Raw genomic sequence first — 24,235 nt, forward strand, 5'->3', positions numbered from 1 at the left:
CCCTCCTCCCCCCAGGCACAGTGAACAACGAGCGTGTGCGGCAACATCCTCAGCAGACTAAAATACCTGGGAAGGATTGCTTCATCCACACCTTCAGAAATCATTATTTCAAATGCAGGAGAGTTAGTGACCTAATGAAGGAACAGACTGAATGGGCAAAAAATAAAAAATCAACATAACAAAATCAACATTCAAATGCAGTAATACATGTATGTAGTGTTGACTTTAGGAGGATCGCCTCTTAATGAGAGTAGTTGAAGCTGTTATAGTTATTGGATTTTTAGCTCAAATGTTAATATTATTTCTGAATATTTATTGAGCTGGATTGTTTTATAATTGCAAATATTAAATGAAAAGCAAAGAGCATTCTGATCTATGGAATCTTATTTAATATAACTTAAAATAGTTTATAATCAATATAATTCTATTTTTCTTTTTACTACATTCACTATTTATCACTATAGAAAAATCACAAAATTTCACCCTTTTGTGCACAAAGACTTTTAAAAGCATCATTGCTGATATAGGGACATTAACCTTGGTAATTACTTGGTCATTCGAAATGAAATTTCGCTGCATCACCCTTGACAGTCCCTTGTACCAAAACTTCGGTTTCAGTGTAACAATCAACTTACACCTAGATACACACTGTTGCATTCACCGTCACAGGTCGGCAGGGGGCGCAATAAAACCACAGTTGCACGGCAGCCACGCACGCTTCAATCCTGGAGGCGGGCGAAAAACACACCGCCGACGGGGACGCTGGAGCCGGTTTTGGAATGTCGGCGTTCTTTCTACGACCCTCGATGGACATACACATCTGTCAAGAGAGTTTCTGCGATTACAGTTGGGTAAAGCGTGTATTTGTTTTCCCTTAGGTGTTTAGTTAGTGTATCCTTATTCATTTGTTGCTAGATTGTGTGGCACATATCCCACGCGGGGAGCCGTTGGTGCGTTACCCTGGTTACGGTTTTTCCCGTGGGCATTCTTGAGGCGAAGCTTATGTGTAGCTCCCTAAGCTAACCTATATCACTATTTTGTGTTGTTTAGCAGATCGATAAACTACCGTTTAGGTTGTCTCTTAATTACGGTCACAAAGGAGAGGTGCTTTAACGTTTATACCGGTAGTGGCAGCAGCATTTATCTAGAGCTAATGACACATTTTCATGTGGCGGTATGTAAGTAACTAGTTAGTTAACTAGCTAACCGTAGTATATCTGGTAGCTGGGTTCACCTGTTCAAGTATTTAGCTTATACCTACCATGAAGACAGGTTATTGAAGTTTGGGCAGTTTTAACATAATAGGTTGCAAATCGAGAACATAATTGCCGGTCAAACGAGCCGTTAAAAGAGTGCCTGCTGTGATATTAAAAGTTTCCCATGAAATGTAACTAACGCACACTTCCCATTTTTCAGGAGTTTAAAGTTAATTAAGACACTGAAACGTTAACGAGAGGCTTTTTAATCTGACGCTCCTTGCAAAGGAAAAAAACAACAAGTGACCAGCTTGGACTGAAAGTGTGCACCGAACGATCATGCCGTCTATATTTAACTATAATAACACCCTAGCTACTAGGCTGGTATGGCAGCTTCGCTTCTACAGTCTGTGTATGTGTGCTAGAGAGAATTGTCCTGACGGGTCCGGTCTACCTTCCTGCTAAAATTATGAACCACTGCAGAGGTTTTATTAGTTTGGGGTGGGTGGTAGGTCTGTGTGCGAACGTGTTCCACACATTCGCTGTAATTGCATTTTTTTCTTTCCAGATGGCCTCTAGCACTTGAGATCTCTTCTTGAGTATATTTGACTTTGTTGGTAGTGTGTGTTTGCTGTCTGCACAGAGTCATATGGTTTAACTCCGCTTCCGTCTCACCTGAATTTAATCATTAATTTAATGATAACCCGGACGACTCATTATTTAATTTGCATTCAGGTGCCTGAAAGTGGAACGTGCTTGGATGGCTGATGGACAGGTCTCTGGACCAATCAGGGGAAAATGCTGGCTCGGAACCGCTTCATCCTTGTGTTGGTGGTGGGAGCGGTACTGGCTGCTCTCAGCTTCAGCCTCCAGTACTGTAAGTGTGTGTGTGAGGTGCCTGTTTTAACTCTTGCTTAGGCTTCCTATGATCACGTCCTGTCCAATTCTTGCTTTTCCTCCAAACCCTGGGAGTACAGGACCCTTGGAGCTTCGTGTATGATTGTTTGCAGCGCATGTCCCTCCTACTATGGTCGCATTCACTTCTTAAAACAAAGCAACTTCCCTTGGAGACTTGTGACCTAAACATCTATCTATCTATCTATCTATCTATCTATCTATCTATCTATCTATCTATCTATCTATCTATCTATCTATCTAACACGCACACAGCTGCGACGTGATATGTGGGGATGGACAACGCCACACCGCTTTAGACACCACTGCTAGCAGAGATCATAATGGGGTCTCTAGTACCAGTATGCTAGAAGCCTGAAGCTGTGCTGAAGCAGGAATGAAGTCGGCAGCCATGTCAGCGGTAACGAAGGCACTGGGTGCCGTTGGCAGGTTTGGCAAGTTTTAGAGAGAAATGAGCTCCTTCACACAGCCCCTACCCTAGAGCAGCGAAACAGTGAACAATGGCCTGGCTCTTTCTTTATATATTAGTCCCACCTATCGTCAGCCAGAGTTTGGGTGTAGCCAGTTATTCACAGTCAAGTTCTGACTATGTGGCCTTTGGTAACCAGTGGGCAGTGGAACATTGTTAACAGTGACATGCAGGCATGCTGGCATGGTGGTGGGTATTGAGCTAGTACTAGTGTACAGGGCACAGCAGTGTTGCTGGAGCATTTACATGAGTCATTGTCACCGCTGGTTTCAGAGTTTTCTGCAACCAAAAGATGCCCAACCAACAGTAGTCTTATGGTCAGAAACCACCGATAAACAGTAAGAAGATTGGTAATGCCAATTTGCATGCACATCTATAAAGAGGTAGGGTATATAGTTTAACTATATGGCTTTTTTAGGTTATTTTGTTTATGCATTGGGATGGCATCATTGGGGGGAAAAGTGAGATGATCATGTGGAGCCACTCTGGAGTTTGTTAGAGAATGGTCAGGGTTACTGTAGCATTGCAAGCCTGCATGTATGCGAATTCAGGTTGTAAATATTGAAGGTGTTAGTACAGCAGTGTAACAGGCAATTGCATGTAGGTGTGGAACTGTCTTGATGACTGAAGAATTTTTCCCTGGTTGTAGTTTTCTGGGTGCTCTCTCTGTCTCTGTCCCTGGTCTGATAGCCTCCACATGTGGCCTCATCTCCACTGCTGGTAAAGTTTGCAGGCAATGAGCGATTAATAAAAGATTAGAAGAAATTAAAGCTTAACACCATTTAACTACTCGGGCTGTGTGTGCATGAGCACGTGTCAAAAATATTCAGGCATGTGCACTCTGCTGCATGCTTGAGCAGCACCCCTTCTGAGGGTTTGACTCGTTCAGTGACAGAGCCTTATCCTTGAGCAGACCAGGAAAGTTGACATTCACAAGTTTATTTTTAGGAAACTCCTTGGTTCATCAACGTCTCCATCACTTTCTCTTGTCTCTTCCCTCCTCTCTGCCTTGTCTCTCTCATTCTCACCCTCTCTCTCTCTCTCTCTCTCTCTCTCTCTCTCTCTCTCTCTCTCTCTTTCTTGCTTTCTCACTCTGCTCTCACCCGCTTTGAGGTCATTACTAATTCATCCTTTACGAACCGACGCTGAAAGCAGCCTCCCTGTACCTGAATGTAGGGCAACCTCCATCTTAAACTCTCTTTCCTCTCTCTTTTTCTGTCTCTTTCTCTTCCCCTCTTTCACTGCTCTCTTTCTCTCACTCTCTCTGAGTTCACTGAAGCGTGGTGTTACAATGAAACCCTAGACTGTAGAGGGTGCGAGAAAGGTGAACGAAAGAGCAACAGAAGCGATGAGGTCAGCTCTAACCTCAGATGCTGAGATGAGTCTGGTGGGGTCTCGTCCGGTGCCCAGGACGCTTACGCTCATGTTGTTCCCGCACTCTCACAGCCCGTGGTAGCTAGGGGAAGTTGTTCGTTTCAGTCTCTGCGATGGTAGATACCCGGGGATGATAACTGAGGTGCAGTTTAACTGGGCAGGACGACTGCAAGGTTTATCATCCATGTTTTTGGAGCTGTGCTCAAAATGCAGTAAGTGAGGCCCAAATCCGTACATTGATGGGCTGTGATTAAAACAACTGGCCCAGTCCAAACACAGGCCTGTTCTTAGAACAGTCATATAATGATGTGTCCCCACCCTGTTGCCTCTCCGTCTGTGGAACTCTGTGAACGTTTTTGATGTTTGGGCGTGCTTTTGGTTGTCATTCACAGACGTGTGCTCAAATTTCCCACAAAATCTGGAACGGTTACTCAAACGTTATTGCAGGCTCTATTGAATAAACGAAGCTTGCTTGTTTTAATAACTAAATCACAATAAGGTTTGAATGAAAGAAACGCTGTGCAGTGAGTTATTGCTCTGGAAGTGTCAATTAAGTATTGGTATTTAATAATTCTATGCCTTAGGGTCTGATGTGACTGTATTGTTCACCTTATATAAAGTATAGCCTAGCAACAGCGTATTAGGTGAGGGGTTGTGGCTTTTCACAGGAGACCTCAGGAGAAGAGTTTAAAGCTCACAAATGTGCAAGGTTACCAAATCTGAGTGGGAGTCTCCAAAAAAAACAAACAGCAAATCTCTACTTGGTTTGGGCTTAGGACATCCTGCTGACTTCTTTGACTCTTACCCTACCTTCTCTCCCTCTTTTTCTTTATTCCCCCCGCCCCCCGTGTGTGTGGTATCCCCTGTACACTATAGCAAGGCTACAAAGAGCTCTTTGTCTGATCAGTCCCTGCACCGAGGTGACCTGCCATTGGCTCACCTCTCACATCGCTGAGATGGGATTGGTTGGTCTGTGTATCCAGGTGGGAACAACCAAAAATGGAGGGGGTGTGTGATTCCGAATAGACCTTACACATGCCTACACACACACACACATAGTCCAGAATGCCGGCTTATTTCCGAATGCATCTGTCACTTATTCTCGTCGTGGGTGAGTTCAAACTGATCTGATAAATTAATGTGTTTGGTTTAACAACCATATGAGACTCAAATTACATGCGATGTTTACCTGTGTGGTTTATTTTATTTTATTTTTTTTAACTCATCAGTGAGACATTTTATTTTGTATTATGAGGTCTAATTTAACATTGAATTGCATTGATTTTAAGTATTAGCTTAATTGTGAGTGGTGCATTTAGAGTCTGTTGTGACTGAAGCTCGATGAAGATACTAAGAGACAACAGGATACTTTTCTCTGACCATTCAGACGTCTGCTGACTGTCCTAGCAAAAGCCCCAACTACGAACTTGATCTGAGTCAGATCATCATCCACTGCAGTTTCAAATCCGAAATGAAACAGAATCTTAAAAAATCAATAAATATAAAAGGATGGTCAAGGACAATCAATATAGTACAGAAGTCAGCAGCAGCGATCCAAGGCTCTTGGCAGGCTCAACATCGTTAAGGCATCTGATCGAACGGTGAGAGATCTGTGTGAGCCCATGACTATCATTCTGTTTTGAGCGTGCTTAGAGGCAGTGTGAGGGGGACGGTGCTGTGGACCACACTGACTCCGACGAGCACCATCATGGCATAGCGTTTAAACTTTGGGAACCTTTGGGAAGGAGGAATGAACCCAGCATTCTGTCGCTTCTGTCGGCATACAGCCGTGTCTTGCTTCTCTCACGTTTACTACAGGTAGTTTAGCACAGGGCAAGACTCAGAGCTTGTACGAAGCTGCTTTTGACTTCAGCTTATTCATTGGTTTGTTAGCGAACCCCCCCCCCCCCCCCCCCCCCGTCACCATGGAGACCCACCATTCCCAACCAGCTCCCCTCTCAGCCCCCCCACCATGTCAACCCACATCGCCATGGCAGTTCCAAACCCACTGCAGCAGCGAGCTGCCACAAAGTGTTTACTTTATGAGCTCATGAGAGACTGGAAAAAGTGAGTGAGTGAGAGAGCGAGAGAGAGAGTGATATAACGGGTCTGAGCCACTGTGTTGTTGTATGTGGAATAAGCATGATGTGTTTTATTCATTCAGGGCAGAAGATTCTTGGGGGGGGAAACACACAAAAGCAGTTGGCTGTTGAATATCTGTGAGAAAGTGAGTGTGCAAGTGTAAAGCGTATCGCGATGTCCCGAGAAAACAGAGGGCTTAGTGCAATCTTCTTCACACCAAGCTGCAAGGTTTCCTGAGTGTTTGGTGTGTGGATGGGTATGTGTGTGTGCACGCATGTGTGGTTCTGTAAGAAAAATTAAACAACCCTCCCCACTCCCAGTGCAACTCGTGCCCACCAATCCTGTGTCTGAAGAGGTGTCGCGTGGTAAAAGCAGGAAGAGGCTCAACCCAGTGATCCACACTGAGGCCCCTGAGCCAGACCCCATTCGTGAAGCCTACCTTTACTGCAACTTCCCTAACCAAACAGAGCACACCTGGGAAGGTGAGGCACACTGTCACACTCTCTCACACACGCGCGCACACACACGCGCACACACACACACGCACACCTTTTAAACACGTGTTTGTGTTGTAGGACACAGCCTGGCCGACTACAAGCTGCTGTCGGTGCAAGTGATGATTCGCCATGGTGACCGTTACCCTCTTTACTCCATCCCCCAGACCAAGAGGCCAGCTATAGACTGCACCCTGTCACCAAACAGGTGTGTACCAGCCTAAACCAGTGTTGGTGGTGTTCTCCTGACCATGACCTACACCAAAAAGTTTTTTGAGTACATTAGGGACCTTGGCTTGTGTAATTTTGTATAATTAATTGATATGCTGGTGTGCACTGATACTCTGAATTTGCACAATGGAACAATTTTAGTCAAACACATTTTTCCGTTGTGCAATAGATGATTGATGCATTGTTACAGAGTATAATATAATGAAGTATGAACAAAAGACTCAGGCTGCTTGAGGTTTTCCTTCATTCTTTTTAATGTTGATATCTGCTTTCATCCTGACATCTATAACATCTGTAACAAGTTCTTTAGTTTTGGAGATTGAAGTGCTTAAGATAGAACACTATGGAACAAGCCACAATTCATTGATGTTCTGGGTCCCCCTGAGAAATGCAGATTTCATGTAAAACGAGCAGCATGTCAGGAACAGAGCAGAGACGGTGAACAGAGTGTAGCAGATCAGCATCAGCAAAACCTCTCTGCTAGTTATAGAACATCCAGTGCTCTGTCTCTCTTCCTGACTGAACCCTCCCTCTCTCTCTCTCTCTCTCTCTCTCTCTCTCTCTCTCTCTCTCTCCCTCTCTCTCTCTCTCTCTCTGATAGCTCCGTTACGATTTTATTGCTCTGTTGCACGCTGTTGCTGATGAGCAAATGATCTCAGGGACACAGTTTTGTGCATGGAACAGATGGTATGCCTTCATTTTACATGTCTCTTTAGGCTTTTTAACTGACATAACTGAGTCTCTAAGCTTTATTACCGTCACCCAAACAGTAGTCAAGTTTACATGGTCTAAGTACATCTAATATGATGAAAATACAGTGATTTGAAGTTTGATGAAGGTGTATATGAATTTATACTCTACATTCAAACCTTGAGGTATTAGACTGTAAGGACCCTAGGAAGTGCAGCCGAGAGTCGTGAAAGCTCAGCAGACACAAGAGAGAGGCTGAAGAGGCTCAAGCAGAAATGGATGCAGAACGTATTTGCGCATGTGTCTGTGTCTCAATAAGATAGCCTTTCATACTGAGGTTTGGAATGGCCACCGTGTGTTTTATTTTGCGTGTGTGTGTGTGTTGGAGAGATTTGTGAGGGCATAAATCATTCTCTATGAGGGCTGAGTAATCTTTTGTTTTTATTGCGATCTGTTTGTGGAATTACATAGTACGGGTGTGCGCGTGTGTGTGCGCGTGCGTGCATGTGGGTACCAGGAAATCCTGAATCTCATGAGTGCTCCGTCTCTTGAAGTAGCGAGGGCTTTCAGGCTTCTCTTATGCTAATTTGGGCTCACCACACACACACACACACACACACACACACACTCATGCATGCATACTGGGCCTCTCTGCTTGAGAGCAGGTTCTGAGGAAGCTGAGCTCACGTTGCTGGCATCTTTTTGGAGTACGTCACTCAAAGGCGAGCATGTGAACGCAAGTCTCCTTCAGTCTGCGGACAGCTCAGAGTTCGGTGGCCTGGAATCATGTTCTTAAGAGCTGCAAATAGGAGCCCGCAGGGAGAACTGAATGCTACTGAAAGCCAGTTCTGGTTGGAAAAGTTCTTTTGGCATGGGAAAACACTGAGTTGGAATGATTAAAATTCTAACCCTTCATATTCACCCCTCTCTCTCTCTCCTGCCTCCATCCTTCATGCCCCCCCCCCGTTCTCTTGCTTAATTTTCTTTCACTTCAGTACAAAAACCTTAACCTTAGTGTTTAAGCAAAACTGTAAGATGATCAGCTATTAATCCATCGATGTGAATCGATCTGCCTCACTCTAAGTACAATGCCTTTCTCTCTCTCTCTCTCTCTCGCACACACTGATATTTACTCACCCATGCGCCCACCCTAATAAAGCCTGTAAACACAGGTTTCATCTGATAATACTGGTAGTGAGCAGGTTTAGACGTAAAACCCCACTGAGTGAGTGTGTGAGTGCACATGTACTGGTTTGCCATAGTACTGCAGAAGTCTGCTGTAGCTGTGTGTGAGTTTGCATGGGGCCATCGGCATAATTCATGACATAATCCCTATGAAACCATTTTTCAAAAGGTTTTCATGAATTTAAAACATGAGTGGCAGAATGGCTGGTGTGTGCTTCTGTGTGTGTGTGTATGAAAGAAAGAGTTTGTAACTGTAATCTGATTAGCATGCTCTCTCGTGGGCTGATGGCTTGTCAATTCTCCCTTTCACACTGCTTTGGTGCAGTCACTTCCTCTCAGACCTGAATATAATTGTTTGTTTCCATGGTTGCAGCAGGGTCCTGGCTAATTGAGGCAGGGCCCTCACTCTAGTTAAAGCAGCCAGCCACACAGAGATTTATTAATCCATGGGCATTTTATAACGTTCCCCTGCTGCTCCAGATTTAAAGTATTATTTTATAATCCTCACCTGCTTCCTCATTTTAAAGAACCCCAAATCGCTCTCTCTCGCTGTCTTTCCCCAGCTGACATCCTAGCTTTAAACAAATACACGCCCACACACACTGGATTATATTTAGTAGACTTTGGATCAAGGTCCTCTGGTGACCATATCATTTATGTCATGTTGTAGCCCCCTGGTGGTGACAAAGATGTATTGCACAGTGCTTCAGGTCTATGAGTGGGATATGTCTCTCAACCCCCCCCCCCCCCACCCTCTCTCTCTCTCTCTCTCTCTCTCTCTCTCTTTCTCTTTCAGGGTTCCCTCTCACCCTCTCCTCGCCTCCTTCATCAGTCACATGGCCCTGGGAGCACAAGGTCACTGGGACACGTCGCTGGCCTCTCTGCCCCGCATACCTAACAACAGGGTCTGCGAGATGGGGGAGCTCACCCAGACAGGTAACGTAGCTGCAAGCGTCTCGCACACGTCATGCCCTGCAGATCTTGGGATGCTGAGGCCACGTGCCACGCCCAATGGGTGGGTGGGAATAAATCCAAATTCTGTGCGAGTGTTTGAACAAAGCAAAGAAAAGTCCAGCTTTTCAAAATTCCTTTGCACTTCTGCCATTAGAGGGCAGTTGAAAGTAATGTTAAGTCTCCCTCTCCCTCTCTCTGTGTCTCTCTCTATAGGTGTGGTCCAGCACTTGAAAAATGGAGCTATCCTCCACCAGGCCTACATCAGGCAGCATAAGCTGCTGCCGGCTGACTGGTCGTCGCGCCACGTGTGGGTGGAGACGACAGGCAAGAGCCGCACTCTGCAGAGTGGCCTGGCCCTCCTTTACGGCTTCCTGCCGGGCTTTGCCTGGCCACGACTTGCCTTGCGGCAGCAGTGGAGCACACTCTTCTGCAGCGCGGCATGCGACTGCCCTGCCCGCAACCGCTACCTGGACCAGGAGCAGAAGAGGCAGTACCGGCAGCGGGTGGCTGACACAGAGCTGGAGCGCACCTACGTGGCTATGGCGACGGCACTAGGCGTGGCCACGCGTACACTGCGGGCGGCCAACCCCGTGGATGCACTGCTGTGCCACGTGTGCCATGGCCTGCCCTTCCCCTGTGCCCGGGCCCCGGCTCCGGTCCCGGCCCAGGCCCTGCCCCCCGAACGGGCGTGCCTCACGCGACACCACTTCGCCGCCCTCCGCCGGCAGCAGCGCGACGACGAGCGTCTGCGGCTGCAGGCGGGGCTGTATCGGCGCTACGCTACGCTGGCCGCCCACCCATACCTGAACCGCACGGCACAGCGAATGGAGCGAGCCGCCCGAGGGAGGCAGGGCGGGGCCGAACCCGCCTTCGTGTTGGCCTCTGCCCACGATGTCACCCTCCAACCCGTGCTGAGTGCACTGGGACTGGAGGGGGCCGGCTTTCCGCGCTTCGCTGCCCGCCTGGTGTTTGAGCTGTGGAAAAGTCCGCAAGCGGGCGAGACGGGGAGGGGTGTGCGAGTGCGGCAGGTAAAGGGGGCAAGGGGGTCTGTCGAAGACGCGTTTGTACGTGTGCTCTACAACGGGGAAGATCTGACCTTCCACACTGCCTTCTGCCGCCATCACGACCGCCACTCTGCCCGGCCGCTCTGCCCTCTGGGTAACTTCCTGTCCTTTGTGAGAAGGGGCATGTTTAGCATTGTCAATGCCACCAGTTACCAGCAGGCCTGCCATCAGAGCATTCTGTAGAGAGACAGGAAACAATGGCACATGTAAAATTGACAGTAACTGCCAAAGTCTAACCTGCCAGCTTTAGGTGAAAAGGATTTCTACAAGACTTTTAGTACAGTCTGTGTCCTCTCTCTCTCTTTCTCAATCACACACACTTGCACACCTCTTGCCTTTTTTATGAAGCAAATCAAAACTTGATTGCTTAGCGCAGTCCTGAGGACAATCAGACTGATTTTTCTTGTTGTTTGCAGACGTTTTGTGCCGTTATTAAAAGTTTGTAACGTAGGAGACTTAAGGCACTCGGCCACTTTACTCTCATGTTCCTGCAGTGGAAATGTGGGTTGTTTTTTTTTATGGATCTCCATATTTGTTCCCCACCGTGTATTAGGACATAATGTCCAGGCTTATGGAATCCATGCTGGACCAGTTAGAATTTTTCATTTGAATTAAAAAAAAAACCAAACAAACTCTAAGGCATTTTGAACTGATTTTTGATTCTATAAAGCTGTATAGTGTAATGTTGTCTTCTGTTGGAATGTCTTTTTTTTTTTTTCTCCTTAATTTACGAGAAATAGACATTATTATTATTATTATTTTGGTTAGAAGCTGCTATAAAGTTCATGTAGTAAGTGTTTATTTTGTGATGATCATAATATCATTAATATTCAACCACATTCCTAACATCAAAGCACATTTTGCAATAAATTCAAGTCCGAACCCAAGTCTACATGTTTCACTCGTTTGATTGTTAGAATTGCAATGCACATGACCTCTACAAGCCAATCGTTGTGATTCACAAAATGGCCACCAGATGGCAGAAGAGCCCTTTTGGTGTGGATTCTTCGGGCGTCAAGGAGAGTCTGTAACAGATTACCTCAAATCTCCCGTGCTGTAAAATTGTTACTGTCTCTCCCATGAATTATATTCATAATCAGTAAAAATAGAAGAATGTAGAGCGCATGACCCACATTTCCAGTGCTACTTTAACACACATTGTAATCTTTTGACAGTGAAATTTGTGTCAGTAGACCGTGTCCAACACTTTTGTGTCGTGGCTTTGGGAAAAAAGGTTCCCGGAGAGGGAGGATGAAGGCGAGAGAAGGAGAAGAGAAGGAGAACGAGACTGTGCTGGAGGGACGGCACTCAACATAAGACGATTTTAATGAAGCTCGCTTAAGAGCCAAAGAAAAGATCATTCATTTACTTAGGCAGACAGAGAAATCGATCTTAATTAAAGAGCATGCGTGTGTGTGGGGTGGGGAGTGCGCTGTAGTGGGTGATTAAAACGCTTGTGTTGTGTGTGTGTGTGTTCATGAGATTCAACAAATTAAGTGCTCACCGATCATTTTTCAGTCTTTCCAAATACGAAAATGGAGGATATGGAATTTAGTTTTAATCATCAACATGTGTTTTGAATCTCCCTCTCTGTTTCTCTTTCTCCTCTCTGAAACAGGTCAGCCGTCCGTCTCTGGGGAAAAGCCCTTCATGTGCAACACGAAGTGGACGAGGGAGAAGAGGAATGAAATAGAGACACTCAGGATGTAGAGTCAGCAACCACAGGATAAATGTTTCTTTACTGACTGGTGTACAGCAGTAATAACAACAGATAGAGCAATCTGGGAGGGCGGGGGTAGTTGGTTAAATAGATGTGCAATGCCAAAATCATTTCCCCAAAGATTTGAAGACTTCTAGCAGGTGGTAGGTTGGTGGTTTTGTTAGGATACTGTAGCTATGTGTGTGAACACAAATACTGCACACACACACACCACGCACGCGCGCGTACAAAAACGAGGCCGATGTGCACAAATATTGTGCAGCACAGCCTGCGTGTCAGACCTCAGTCAGTCCCTGTCATGATTCACCTCCAGCATTCCAGAGCGAGGGAAAAGCAGAGATGGAAAGGAGGAAGTAGAGACTGTTGCCGGGGAAATGTCTGAGGCAGAGAGGCTTGGATGACACGAATAAACAGACAGGCCCACTGAGTGGTCTGCTTTTACAGTGCTTCCTGTGCCTGAATGGAACCTGCGCTAGGACTCCTTAGAATGGAGTGTATCTGGGTGTATTAGATACGGAGGTCTGCGTACAGGACACTGTGTGTCTGTGTCTGTGTGTTAAGGTTGAAGCGTTTTATAGATAGCTGCAGCCGTGCTTCATCCATATTTCAAAAATAATGATGTCATCTGCTGCAATTTCTGTCTGGTCACTGCTGGGAAATTGGTGAGTGCGTCTTGGCATGAGGGTATGTGTGGGTGTTTGTCTTTGCACGTATGGTCTGAGGTGTGCAGAGTAACCAAAAACTGTACTCAGCTAAAAGCACTGATACTTGAAAATAATAATTACCCATGCAGAAGTAGACATTGAAATGATTGTTTATGTAAAAGTAAGAAATTATCTAGTAAAAAGACTGCTCAAGTAGTGAGATCTTTACTGGATCTCATTTCATAACACTAAGCAACAATATTTATTTATTCATTTACTGTCCCACAAACTAAAAAAGGTGGACCATATTTTTTTACTTATTTCGACTCTATTTTTTAGACTTTTTCAATCAGGCAGGATTTTTAAGTGACAACTTTTAAAAATAAATATATATTACTTATTCACACATAAGGCTGTTTTTGCACTTAAAAATATGTATATTTTTCACCTATATTTGGCCTCAGGAACATCCCTCTTGAGTGTCCAACATTAGTCTGCCAAAACAGAGGGCTTCTCTTTTCTTGGTACTACTTTTCCACACTATACATAATGACATATGAGTATACTGAAAACCCACCAACCACAGCTAAGGGGGATGGGGAAAATCTGAAACATATTTTTTTTGAACGTATATTAGAAACGTATATTTTTGAATGGGACAATATCTTTGTTAACCACTGTAATTAAAACACAGATTCAAACTCATAGGCTGGTTTAGGCAGTGGGTAGAAGCACCTAATCAATGTAAAAATATGATTTATCTTCAACTGAATCGATCGTTGCCAACTTCAAATGACGTACTATTTAATTTATTTAACACCTCATAAATAACGTTTATGCTGGTTATGTGGATTATGGCAGATTTGTTCATTGCTCTGAATTTGTGTCCAAAGTCAAAGTCGGCTGTTCGGCTAATAGTAAGCCTTTGGGCTCCAGCCAGCTAGCTATAATGATGAATGATGAATATATTTGAATTTTTTGATATCAGCTGTATATTGCGCATATAACTAACACGCATCACAGTGGATTTAGTAATTTTAGCATCATTTGTGGGAATATTCTGGTGATCTTGTGCAAGGTAACTATACATCTTAGTTTTACATTGCAGTTTTGGCTGGTTTGGCAGCTAACATAACTTAGTTGCTTAGCTAAACAACTGCAGCATTTGAAACGTTTCGCTTGAAGGTTATACATAGCTTGTTTTTGTTGTTGTTGTTGTTTTAAAATCAGAACATCCTCAATGTCATCGAGGCTTTCTTTTCCTATTATTAATGCACATTAGGAGAGGACATTGATTTCAGGAGCAAATATATGAGGCTTAAAGAAAATGAAACACCCAAGCTAGCTATTTCCTAAATTGTAACGTACATCATAGCATAGTTCATCTTGCCTGTTCGCTATGACCGTCTACTGCCTGTTGGCTAACTTAATGAAGCAAAGCGGTTCCACTCAGTGGTCATCTTTAGGGATCCCAGTAACCCTCCCACATTTGACAGTTCAGGTCATGGCGACGCACACAAAACACTGATCTGTCAGACAGTTCATGTCACTGAAATGTTTGCAGCCACAGCCAGTACAGATCCATACACTTAATGCTGCCTTACTCTCTAAATACAATGCCCCCTCCCCTCACACACACACTTCTCAGCAGTAACCACTGGCCCTGACTGCATTAACATGCCATGATTGTCAGCACCTCAGAAGTGCAAAAGGGGTGGGGGGGGGGGTGGAAGAGAAAAAGACAAGGAGATGGAAAGATAGAAAAGGGAAGAAAGAAGAAAAGAAGAGAGAAGAAGTGAAAGAGTGAGAGATAGATGGATAGAGAAAAAAGAAAGGTAGAGAAGAGACGCACACATGCCACAAACAGTTCATCATCTCAACTATGCGCGTGTGCGTGTGTGTGCGTGCGTGTGTGTGCGTGCGCATGCGCGTGCGTGCGTGCGTGTGCATCTGTGCGTGTTCACATTCGTGCCTTCACTGTCCTACAGATGTATGGAGGTTCTGGTATTCATGGTGGTCATTGTTGACACAATCAGGCCTCAGGCCAGTTCCCCAAACCCTGCATCAGTGCGTCGCATGGCTGACAGCACGTACCTGCCTATCACAGCCCATTCAAAAACATTTCCCAAATGCATATCTCAGCTCCCACCAGTCTGAAAAATCCATTGTTAACTTCCTACATTCCAAGGACCTACTGGTCATGTCTAAAATTACCTGCCTTTGATATTAGTTACTGTGTAATTATGGAACAATTCAGTGTTGCTACTGGAAAACATACCTTAAAACTAATGACTGAATAATAATTCTGGAATTTGAGAGGCTAATCTGACTCACCATCATCTAGATTGACTGAAATGCATTTAACTGGTGGAATTAATTAGGGATACGATATGATACAAAACAACATTTTTTTTTTACTCAAAAATTCCACATGCAACATCATATCTTATAATCCCTGTGCTCAACATGCCTACCACAGATTACATTGGATAATAAACGCCACCCATCCCCTCCCACTAAGTCACAGGGACATTTATCCTTCCAAATCCACTGCTGATTGAGAAATGTAAGCAACTCAGGAATGAAGGTATGCTCAAAGTATTATGCCTAAAACAATGTATTCTATATGCATTCTTGACAGCAATGACAGATATTCATCAGATAACATGCATGTTGAATCTGACCTTTGGCCTGGGGTCACAGCCCTTGCTCGTGAGCTCAACTCACTTGGTGCCTGTTTTTACGGGGAGAAGCAGGTGCCCTTAGACGATGATGGAGGAATGCTTCACCTTTCTTGTTCTGTTGTGGTCTTAGCATTCAGCATAAATACCTTCTGCTTGACTCAATTATTTATACAGAATTTGACAGAAGTGTACATTGCATTACAGAGGGGAGTTTGCACTCTGCACACACACTATGACAAAACACTCAAGCACTGATGTTTATTTTATGTGTTAGAATTCAAATTGTCTCCTCGGAAATCCTGTTTTTTTTTTTTTGTTTTGTTTTTTGTAGTACAAGCATGCACAGGATATACTTCAAGAAACTGAACACACAAGCAAAGTGTATTTTAATAATCGAGTATCAGATTTTAGTGTTGATACACAAAATGGTTCAGTCCACTCTGGACAGGTCAACTCCCCCTCCCCTGTAATCACAGTGGTATATACCCCTTCCACCTGTTTCATGAACACATGCTGATTTTCAGGTTGTACCAACAGTTTAGCCACGCACACACAAAAACAGCTCTTTTTTTCAGGAACAGAATCTTACCCTTGAAACAGAGTAACATCTCCTGCTCCATTTTCTCCCTCTTTATCCACGACAGATAAGTTAGTTAATTACCTCAGCCTTGTTTCTGTACGTGGTGATCTAGTTTATGACCATCTTTATTAAAGGAACAGAATAAATCTCTTTCTGTCCCTCTCTTTCTGTCTCTGAGACATATCCACACACACGCTGCTTGATCAATACGAGAGTGTGTGTACATTGATTAGTTCATTAGTTCCTGAGCTGCTCCCACTCTAATTATTGAAGAGAGAGAGAGAGAGAGAGAGAGAGAGAGAAAAGATAAGAGTTGTATGCAAATTGAAAACGGTTAGGTAATGGTTAGGGACCTGGTGCATAGGGGACCAAGAGAGAAAGGGAGAGAGAGAAAGAGAGTATGAGAGTTGTAGTTGATCATTTTGTGCATATGTTTGTGTGCTGGTTATTGTGTGTGTGTGTGTGTGTGTGTGTGTAAGTGCCATATTTCTGGCCTGGGCTGAACCTCTCTGTTCAGCCCTACAGAAGCAGATGGAGAGAGAGGCGTAGAGGTGGTGTGTCCAGGACCCCTAAGGCTTAACCAGTCCTCCCTCCCAGGCCTCTCCAATAACACCAGCAGCATCAGAGCACACGAGCCAAGGAAAACACACATGCTGTGTGTGTGTGTGTGTGTGTGTGTGTGTGTGTGTGCTTGCGCTTGTGCATGTGTTTCACACAAATGTTTGTAATGGCAAGAGATTTTGAGGTTTTGGCTGATTGTTGTCATTGTTCTTCATGCTGTGTGTGTGTGTGTGCTGATTTGTAGCTAAATTGCAGAATAGTGCATAAGACAGCCATGATGAAGAAGTCCCTTATGTCCTGTTGGTTAGACAATTTAAGACTATAAGCCTACTTGCATGCCTGACTGTGGTCTAGGTCTGTTACACATTTCTCTCTCTCTCTCTAATCTCTCTCTCTCTCTCTCTCTCTCTCTCTCTCTCTCTCTCTCTCCCTCTCTCTCTGTCTGTGTGTGGGTGAGGGTGAGAGTGAGTGTGAGGGTGGAAAGACCAGCTCCAGTTCTGTACAGGGTAAAAAAGGGGAGCGACAGAGTTGAGATATCGCATAATTATCATCATAAACCACATTTTGCCTTGGAACAGTGCAAGCACAATGCAAATGTGTGTTCACCCTCCTTTGTGCGTGTGTGCACTGATGTGCACGTGTTAGTGGGGGAAGGATGGAACATTTACCAAACTTTACTAATTTTGTCACGGAGAGAGAGACAGAGAGGGAGAGGCATAAATTAGGGAGGAGATGATGATGAGATTTCAGGTTGGTGAAAGGGTGGCACGGTGAGAGAAGGACGAGAAAGAGAGGGATGCAGGGAGAGATATGAAATGTTTAGCACTCCCCAGAGTCTGCTGCTGTGTGCTTTTCTCACCCTTTCTCTTCTCTGCTCACTCTCTTCTAATGACACCTACTGCCATAGTCTTTCTTCATGATCGCTGTATGGCCTTGTGAGAAAGTGTTTCCAAACCTTCCGGCAGGAACCGCCCGAACAGGCTGCTACTGGGAATGTCACCGGCCGGCAAGAGCGGAGGAGTGTAAACGGCCTCGGAAGGCTGATAGATTCGAAACAACGCCACGTTGTTCTCCGCCGTGAACGTAACGTGCTTCGCACTACCTTCTGTCCGAAATCGTCTCTTCTTTCAGTCCCCCAGCTTTTTTCTTCTCTCGCATTTAGTTCCTGCCTCGTATCCTGGCATTTGGTGGAAATTCATTGCCACGCTGCTGAGTTAATGGACAGGTAGGATTGGTTGAAAGCAAAGATATATGAAATGGGCATTTTATAGGTATGTATGCTGTATGTTAATGTGCGTGTTTTTGTGTGTGTATGAGAAAGCGAGGGGAGGGATATTAGATGGCCAATCAGTGGAGTGCGAGGTAAAGTATCCCCCTCCCCCAATAACCCAACTTTTTACTTTTGTCATATATCTGCAAGCCAAGAAATAAAGAACCCATTATTGATGCATGACATGTGTGAGCAAGTGTGTGTGTGTGTGTGTGTGTGTGTGCGCGAGAGAGTCTGTGCATCTTCTCAAGTGCCTCCATATCTCACCATTAGTGCGATGTAAGTTGGAAGAATGTGACAAGTCCACGTTCTCAGAGGAGTGCTTGTGTGTCTGTGAGTGTGTGTGTGTGTGTGTGTGTGTGTGTGTGTGTGTGTGTGTGTGTGTCCTTATAAGCCTACACAAGTGTCCATTGCTGTGGCTATAAATAAGACAAATGCACAGCGTCTGAGGGGCGCGTGCGCACTAAGGCATGAACGTGCAGGCCGGGGACGCTCAATCAGAGTGACAGAGGGAAATGGAGTGGCAGTGCCTTGCGGCCCGGAGTCTGAACGCTGCAGTTGCCACGGCGGCAGTGCCGGGCTGAAGCCATCTCGATGAGGACGTCCCGCACTCTGGGAACAGTGTTCGTTATCGGAACTTCAGCAGCACTGCAGAGAATAGGTGCCACGGTGGGAGACAGCAGGAAGTGCTGAAATTCTGCACTCTGACAAAATAAACGCATTTCGACTCGACTACTGGGGATATGGAGGTGCTTATTTTGAAACTGCTGGGTTGCGATTTTTTATTTTATTTTTTTTGCCTGTGTGTGCGTGTGGCCCTGCATGTTGGAGGAGGAATTACTGCTTAACAGCGATGAGGTATAGTTTGAGGTATAACTGCTTTCAGCCCCAACAGTAGACTGAGTATACACATGACTGACTGTATGTACAACCAATGAGATGCCTCAGGCTTTGGTCACAGGTTGACGTCCCTTTGATCCTACCCCCCTTCTACCCCAATTGCTCATTATTTGTTTAACTATGAACACCTGTGCTTCTTCATTGGAAGAAAAGGTGAATTGTTTTTTGGAAGAACATTCATGGTTCTGCCTCAAGACCTCTGGCACAAGTCTGCCAGCACACATGCACACACACACACACACACACACACACACACAATATTTTGTCTATGAAAAATGTGTGGTAATCAAAAGTGTGTCAGTGAGCAGTTGAGCATAGTATGGTAGCCATTACAAAGGCTCTCAACATTCATCGCACACAGGTAAAAACAACACCCCCTCATGACTGAGGTCTATATTAGTTAGGTGGCTTCCAAGTTACAAACTCATAGTTATTAACAGTTCGCTGACAGCTACAGTAAAGCAAAAAGATGGCTGCTGTTTAAACCTTGCTTCTCGTTTGTTAGAACAAAACATCTATAGCAACTGTCTGCCATGTCAGACAAATATTTAGGACCTCTTAAAATAATAATAATAATAATAATAATAATAATAATAATAATATGGTAAAAGATTGTGTCTAAAGCTTTCTTTTCTTTTGTTTGTAATGAACAAAAGTATTAGAATGATGCATGCCTGTCATTATTTGCATGAGCCCTGGTGCTCTTTAGTTGTTTTGCATTTTTTTAAATTCAGTTTTGCAGTATCTTTATCGACTACTTTTTGCCTTGCATATAGTTTATTATTAAATTATGATGATGTCTAAGGAGAAAAATAAACAGCAACAAAAAAAGATATTCCCAAAACAAAATTGGCCCAATACCTCGCCGCAAAGTGGCATCGATTCACTGTGGCAACCGAACCAGAACAATTTAAGATGCCTCCCCATGAGCACACGGTCACACACTCACACCCCCCACACATGCCATTTGGTTCGCCAAGAAGCAGCGTGTCAGGGGAGACACCATTAGATGACTGCGCTGATTAGAATTCAATAAGTCAGCGCCATGTGATCCTAAATGACCTCCCTTTGGAGAGGAAGCCTTCGGAGATGCTAGCCAGCGCAAGTGTGTGGGAGGGGGGTTATCAATCCCCCTGACCCCACACAGAGTCCCAAAGAGCCTTTGACTCTACAGGAGCTGGACATGAAACACAATCTAACAACCATATGCCCTCCTGAAACAGATATCCCAGAGAGATGATGAGAAGTCGGAGAGAGGAATGAATGCAGAATAAGAGAAATCTTCCTCTTCACCATTTCTCCAGGACACGCGAGAGGCTTGGAGGATGGAATGTGATGTCGGAAAAGCCCGTCCGTCTTTCCGAATGGTTCGTCATTTCAGAACTTTAATATACAACATGGGTCAGATATTGGATAGGCAGTCATTTAATCATATAATCATGTGCTTGGATCGTGCTCTCACACTTTCAGTTCCTGTAGAAGTGTCCTTTCATATGTGGACCCACACTTTCACACACACACACACACACACACACACACAGGTCTTGTATCTCTCGTTTTCTTTCCCCAGTAGCCCAATTGCTTCATCATGTGTTCTAGTACCGCAGCCTACTCATCCACCCCTCCTTTTTCTCTTTGTACACCACACACCTTCTTCTTGCACCAGCAGCAGCTGTGTGAAATGAACACCCGGAGCCGCATGATGGGACGCGGGCGGCCCCGCGGTGGCTACATGTCCCCCTGGTAACCGAGCCGGCCGAGGACCAGGCATCTGCTGGGCTTCGGATTGGCTAAGGGGACAGGAAAGGATGAGGCTGGACACAGATGTGTGGAAGGCCAGATGAAAGGATGAGGAAAGAGAGAGTGAGTGAGACAGAAAGAGAGAGAGAGAGAGAGAGAGAGAGAGAGAGAGAGAGAGAGAGAGATGGGCTATGCTGGTTTTGCCAGAGACTTACATAAATTGGGTTGGTCTGTCTGCCACAAATAGTTCTAAGAGCTCTACCATATCTGTGCATCTGCATCTAGGAACCTGAAAGTTTATCTGAAGAAATACAAGGTTTTCGTTCGACACATAATAAAAGATAAAAGCCTCAATTGCCTCTGACTGCACAAAGAGGCTTTGGTACCCAGAACTGCAATGTCTGTTATTTACTGTAGCCCATAATGACTTTGCACATGTTGGCCTGTGGGTGTGCATATGTGTCTGCACACATTTTGAACTCCACCCAAGCATAACATCAGTGCAATAATTCCAAGTGTGCACATACATGTGTGGAGCTCAGTGTCCATAATAGCTGGAAATAAACTACTAAACCTGCATTAATACCTAATAGGGGCATGGAGGAGCTAAAATGACGATGAAGTGGGCTCCATATGGTGAAGTGGCTTCATTTTCACAGTTTTAGAGCCGAGTGCGTCTGTCCATGCACATGTTTCTATTCCCGTCAAATGTGTGTGACACTCACCCGGCCCAGTGAGGAAGCGTGACTGAACTTGAATGTGCTCCTCTGCCGTCTTTTCCCATAATGCAGTGGTGATTGTCTGGGCGACTGTGACTGCAGCTGTTGACTCCAGCCAGTTTGAGTTAACTGTGTGTGGAGCTTGAGGGAGCTGGGGAAGATTAAGTTTTGACTTCATTGAAGGTAATGTGTGAGGGTTAGGGACTCTTCAACACATTGACCTACAAACAGGAATTCATCTGCAACCAATGACCACAGCTCAAAATCAAATAGGTTTTTAAAATATTTATCTTGCCAGTTAAATCAAACGCCCTGCCACCATCTGTCCACACCAGTGACGGACGGTTGCTGTGTGTAAACACATCCACGTCCCCAGGTCTCTGTGCTTGCTCCCTGCTCCAGACTCTATAGGTCTGCTTATGCACTTGTCTCTCTGTCTACTTTTCATAGTGGTCGTTAATTATGAGACGTAGGGGAGGTGAAGATCGACCCCTGAGTCTGCTGACCTGTGGAAGATCTGACAGAGAGGCCGAGATAGAGAGTGAGTCAGGCACAGAAAAGGAGACATAGAGAAAGGGGGAAGGAAAGAGGGAGAAGAAGAAGAAAAGAAAAAGAATACATTCATTGAGGTCATTGAAGCAGCCATATTTTAACCACCTGGAGTTCATCAGGCCGTTCCCGGGGGGACATCTCTGTAACGCAGATATACCCACACGTCCCTTCCGACTCTTTCAATGATTGTGAAAGACGTTTTAAAAACAAACCGCAACACTGCAGTTAGCATAGGCTCTCGTCCATAATTGAGGGCGACTCTTGCAAAAAAGCCAAATGTGCTTCAAGCAGAGGAACGAATGGAAAAGCAATCTTAGCCGGGGGGGGGGGGGGGGGGGGGGGGGGGGGGGGGGGGGGGGGGGGGTTGGGGGGCACGCCACTGCGAAAACTGTGAAATGAATCCCAGAGAAAAAAAAATCCAACACATGTGCCGGTGCCACATACACCCGCCACAGTGGACAGTGGACAGTGGACAGTGGAAACATGGCATCACCAGCTGTTTCACTGTTTTAAGGTAAAGGTCTCCCATTACTGTCACTCCTTGGCCGGTGAGTATCCTGTAGATGACTGTCGATGTCTTGGGACAGGACATATAAACTTTTTTTTTTTGATGGGCATTAAGTCACTTAGCACGCTTGGTACTGCTCCAGTATATGATTAGTGCATAGATTCCCTACTCTTCAGAGACTATAAAATGACCCTTCTCCGAGCCCTTAGCACCCTCTGAGTTGAAACAGCTTCCCATAAAGCTGTTTTTAGCTTTACACTAAGCAAACTTCTCACCGCTCCCACTCACCGCTGGAATAACTTTGTCTGTTATTAATCTTTTCCACATATATAAAGCGTTAGATTGTGGTAAGGTCTTAATAGATTCCAGAGTGTTTTGAGTCGGTGTGGCAGAGGTCGTTAACAGATTCTGCAGTGCGCTGACATCATGTGGCCGATGTGGTCACGTCACGGCCCAGGCTGATTGGACGAGCACAGGGCTGTGCCGGGTGCCATTGGAAGAACACGGTGGATTGAGCAAATGGTTGAACCGCATCGGACCGCATTAGATGATCCGTGTAGAATGACCTGGAGCTGATCCGGAGGAAGAGAGACTGAGGAGAGAGAGAGAAAGAGTGAAATAGAGAGGGAGAGAGAAAGAGAGAGTTACTTTTTAAAGTGGAATAACATGGGCCTACTCCAAAGTATTTCTTTCTCTACCTTCTTGTGCTGCTCTCTTTTAAGGCTTAATACTGTCCATATTGGCAGATGGGAAAAGGGTGTAGGAGGAATGGACTTATCTCCTCCCTTCCTCCATCCCTCCATCCCTCTCTCTCTCTTTCTTCTGATCTTCCACTATTCCCCATTGGTTTCACTCAGCACATCATCTCCATGTCCGATGCGATCCAGACCGTGTGTGTGTGAGTGTGCGCCTGTGTCTGTGCGCTGCACGGCTGAACTTGGCCAAACGGAGACGAACTGCCCTCCAGTTGTTCCCTGCCCCCACGCATCCCCACGTTTCGTCCCCACCACCTCTTCCACAAATCCGACCGAACGCACAATACGGCTACTCTGCGGTGGGAGCCAGGAGCCACCCAACTCTGCCAGTGTCTGACTCCGTCTTAGTTTTTCCCTTCTCCTTTTTGGTCTCTCCCATCTTGTGTGGACCTGGCTGGCTGCCAGGAGTGGCAAAGATAAACAAGTAAATCAATAAAAATTCCCAGAAACCTAAATGAGCTGAAAGCTCTCAGGGGGGGGGGGAGTCAAGAGGTAGTCCTGGGTAGACGGGATGGAAGATCTGAGCAAGAGCAATACCGGCGCGAAGAAGAGTTATTTACAGTCGGTTACAGCTGAGATGTTAGGCTGAATACAAGCCCTGACTGTATCCTTCCAGACCTTGATTCTCAGTATAGATATGAGGAATACTGCTAAAGGCATTATCACACAGGTAATCTGGTCCATATGAAAACAGAGATGCTTTGAAAGAAAAAATGAAACCCAGTGCTCATACGAATGAAAACAGTGGAGCAATTTAACATTGGCAACAGCTATAGTGATTTTTCTTTGCATCTGGATTACAGACAGAAGCTGCGATAGCTGCTGACAATACAGTCAGGAGTGGTGGCATAGAAACATGCATTATTGCAGTGAATTGCATTACTCCTTGCAATTGAACCTTCACATTAAATTTGTGCATTCAGTTCAACATATATAGTACACACACAC

At 45.2% G+C, this 24,235-nt stretch overlaps 1 protein-coding gene across 4 annotated transcripts; it reads left to right on the forward strand.

The window, feature by feature from the left end:
- The first annotated feature begins 743 nt into the window (after positions 1-743).
- pxylp1 (2-phosphoxylose phosphatase 1) lies at positions 744-11,546 on the forward strand. 4 transcript variants are annotated; one of them, XM_035533915.1, is made up of 6 exons: positions 744-851; positions 1,932-2,073; positions 6,357-6,518; positions 6,612-6,738; positions 9,433-9,572; positions 9,804-11,546. In XM_035533915.1, exons 2-6 carry the CDS (start codon positions 1,995-1,997, stop codon positions 10,835-10,837), a joined length of 1,542 nt encoding a protein of 513 aa, XP_035389808.1. In that variant the 5' UTR covers positions 744-851; positions 1,932-1,994; the 3' UTR covers positions 10,838-11,546. The 4 variants fall into 4 exon arrangements, with proteins under 4 accessions (XP_035389808.1, XP_026882212.2, XP_035389810.1 ...); XM_027026411.2 differs by having other exon boundaries at positions 744-846; XM_035533917.1 differs by having other exon boundaries at positions 744-846; positions 9,469-9,572.
- The last annotated feature ends 12,689 nt before the right edge of the window (positions 11,547-24,235 follow it).

This window comes from Electrophorus electricus, chromosome 15 (assembly GCF_013358815.1).
Source record: "Electrophorus electricus isolate fEleEle1 chromosome 15, fEleEle1.pri, whole genome shotgun sequence".
NCBI classification, from domain to species: domain Eukaryota; kingdom Metazoa; phylum Chordata; class Actinopteri; order Gymnotiformes; family Gymnotidae; genus Electrophorus; species Electrophorus electricus.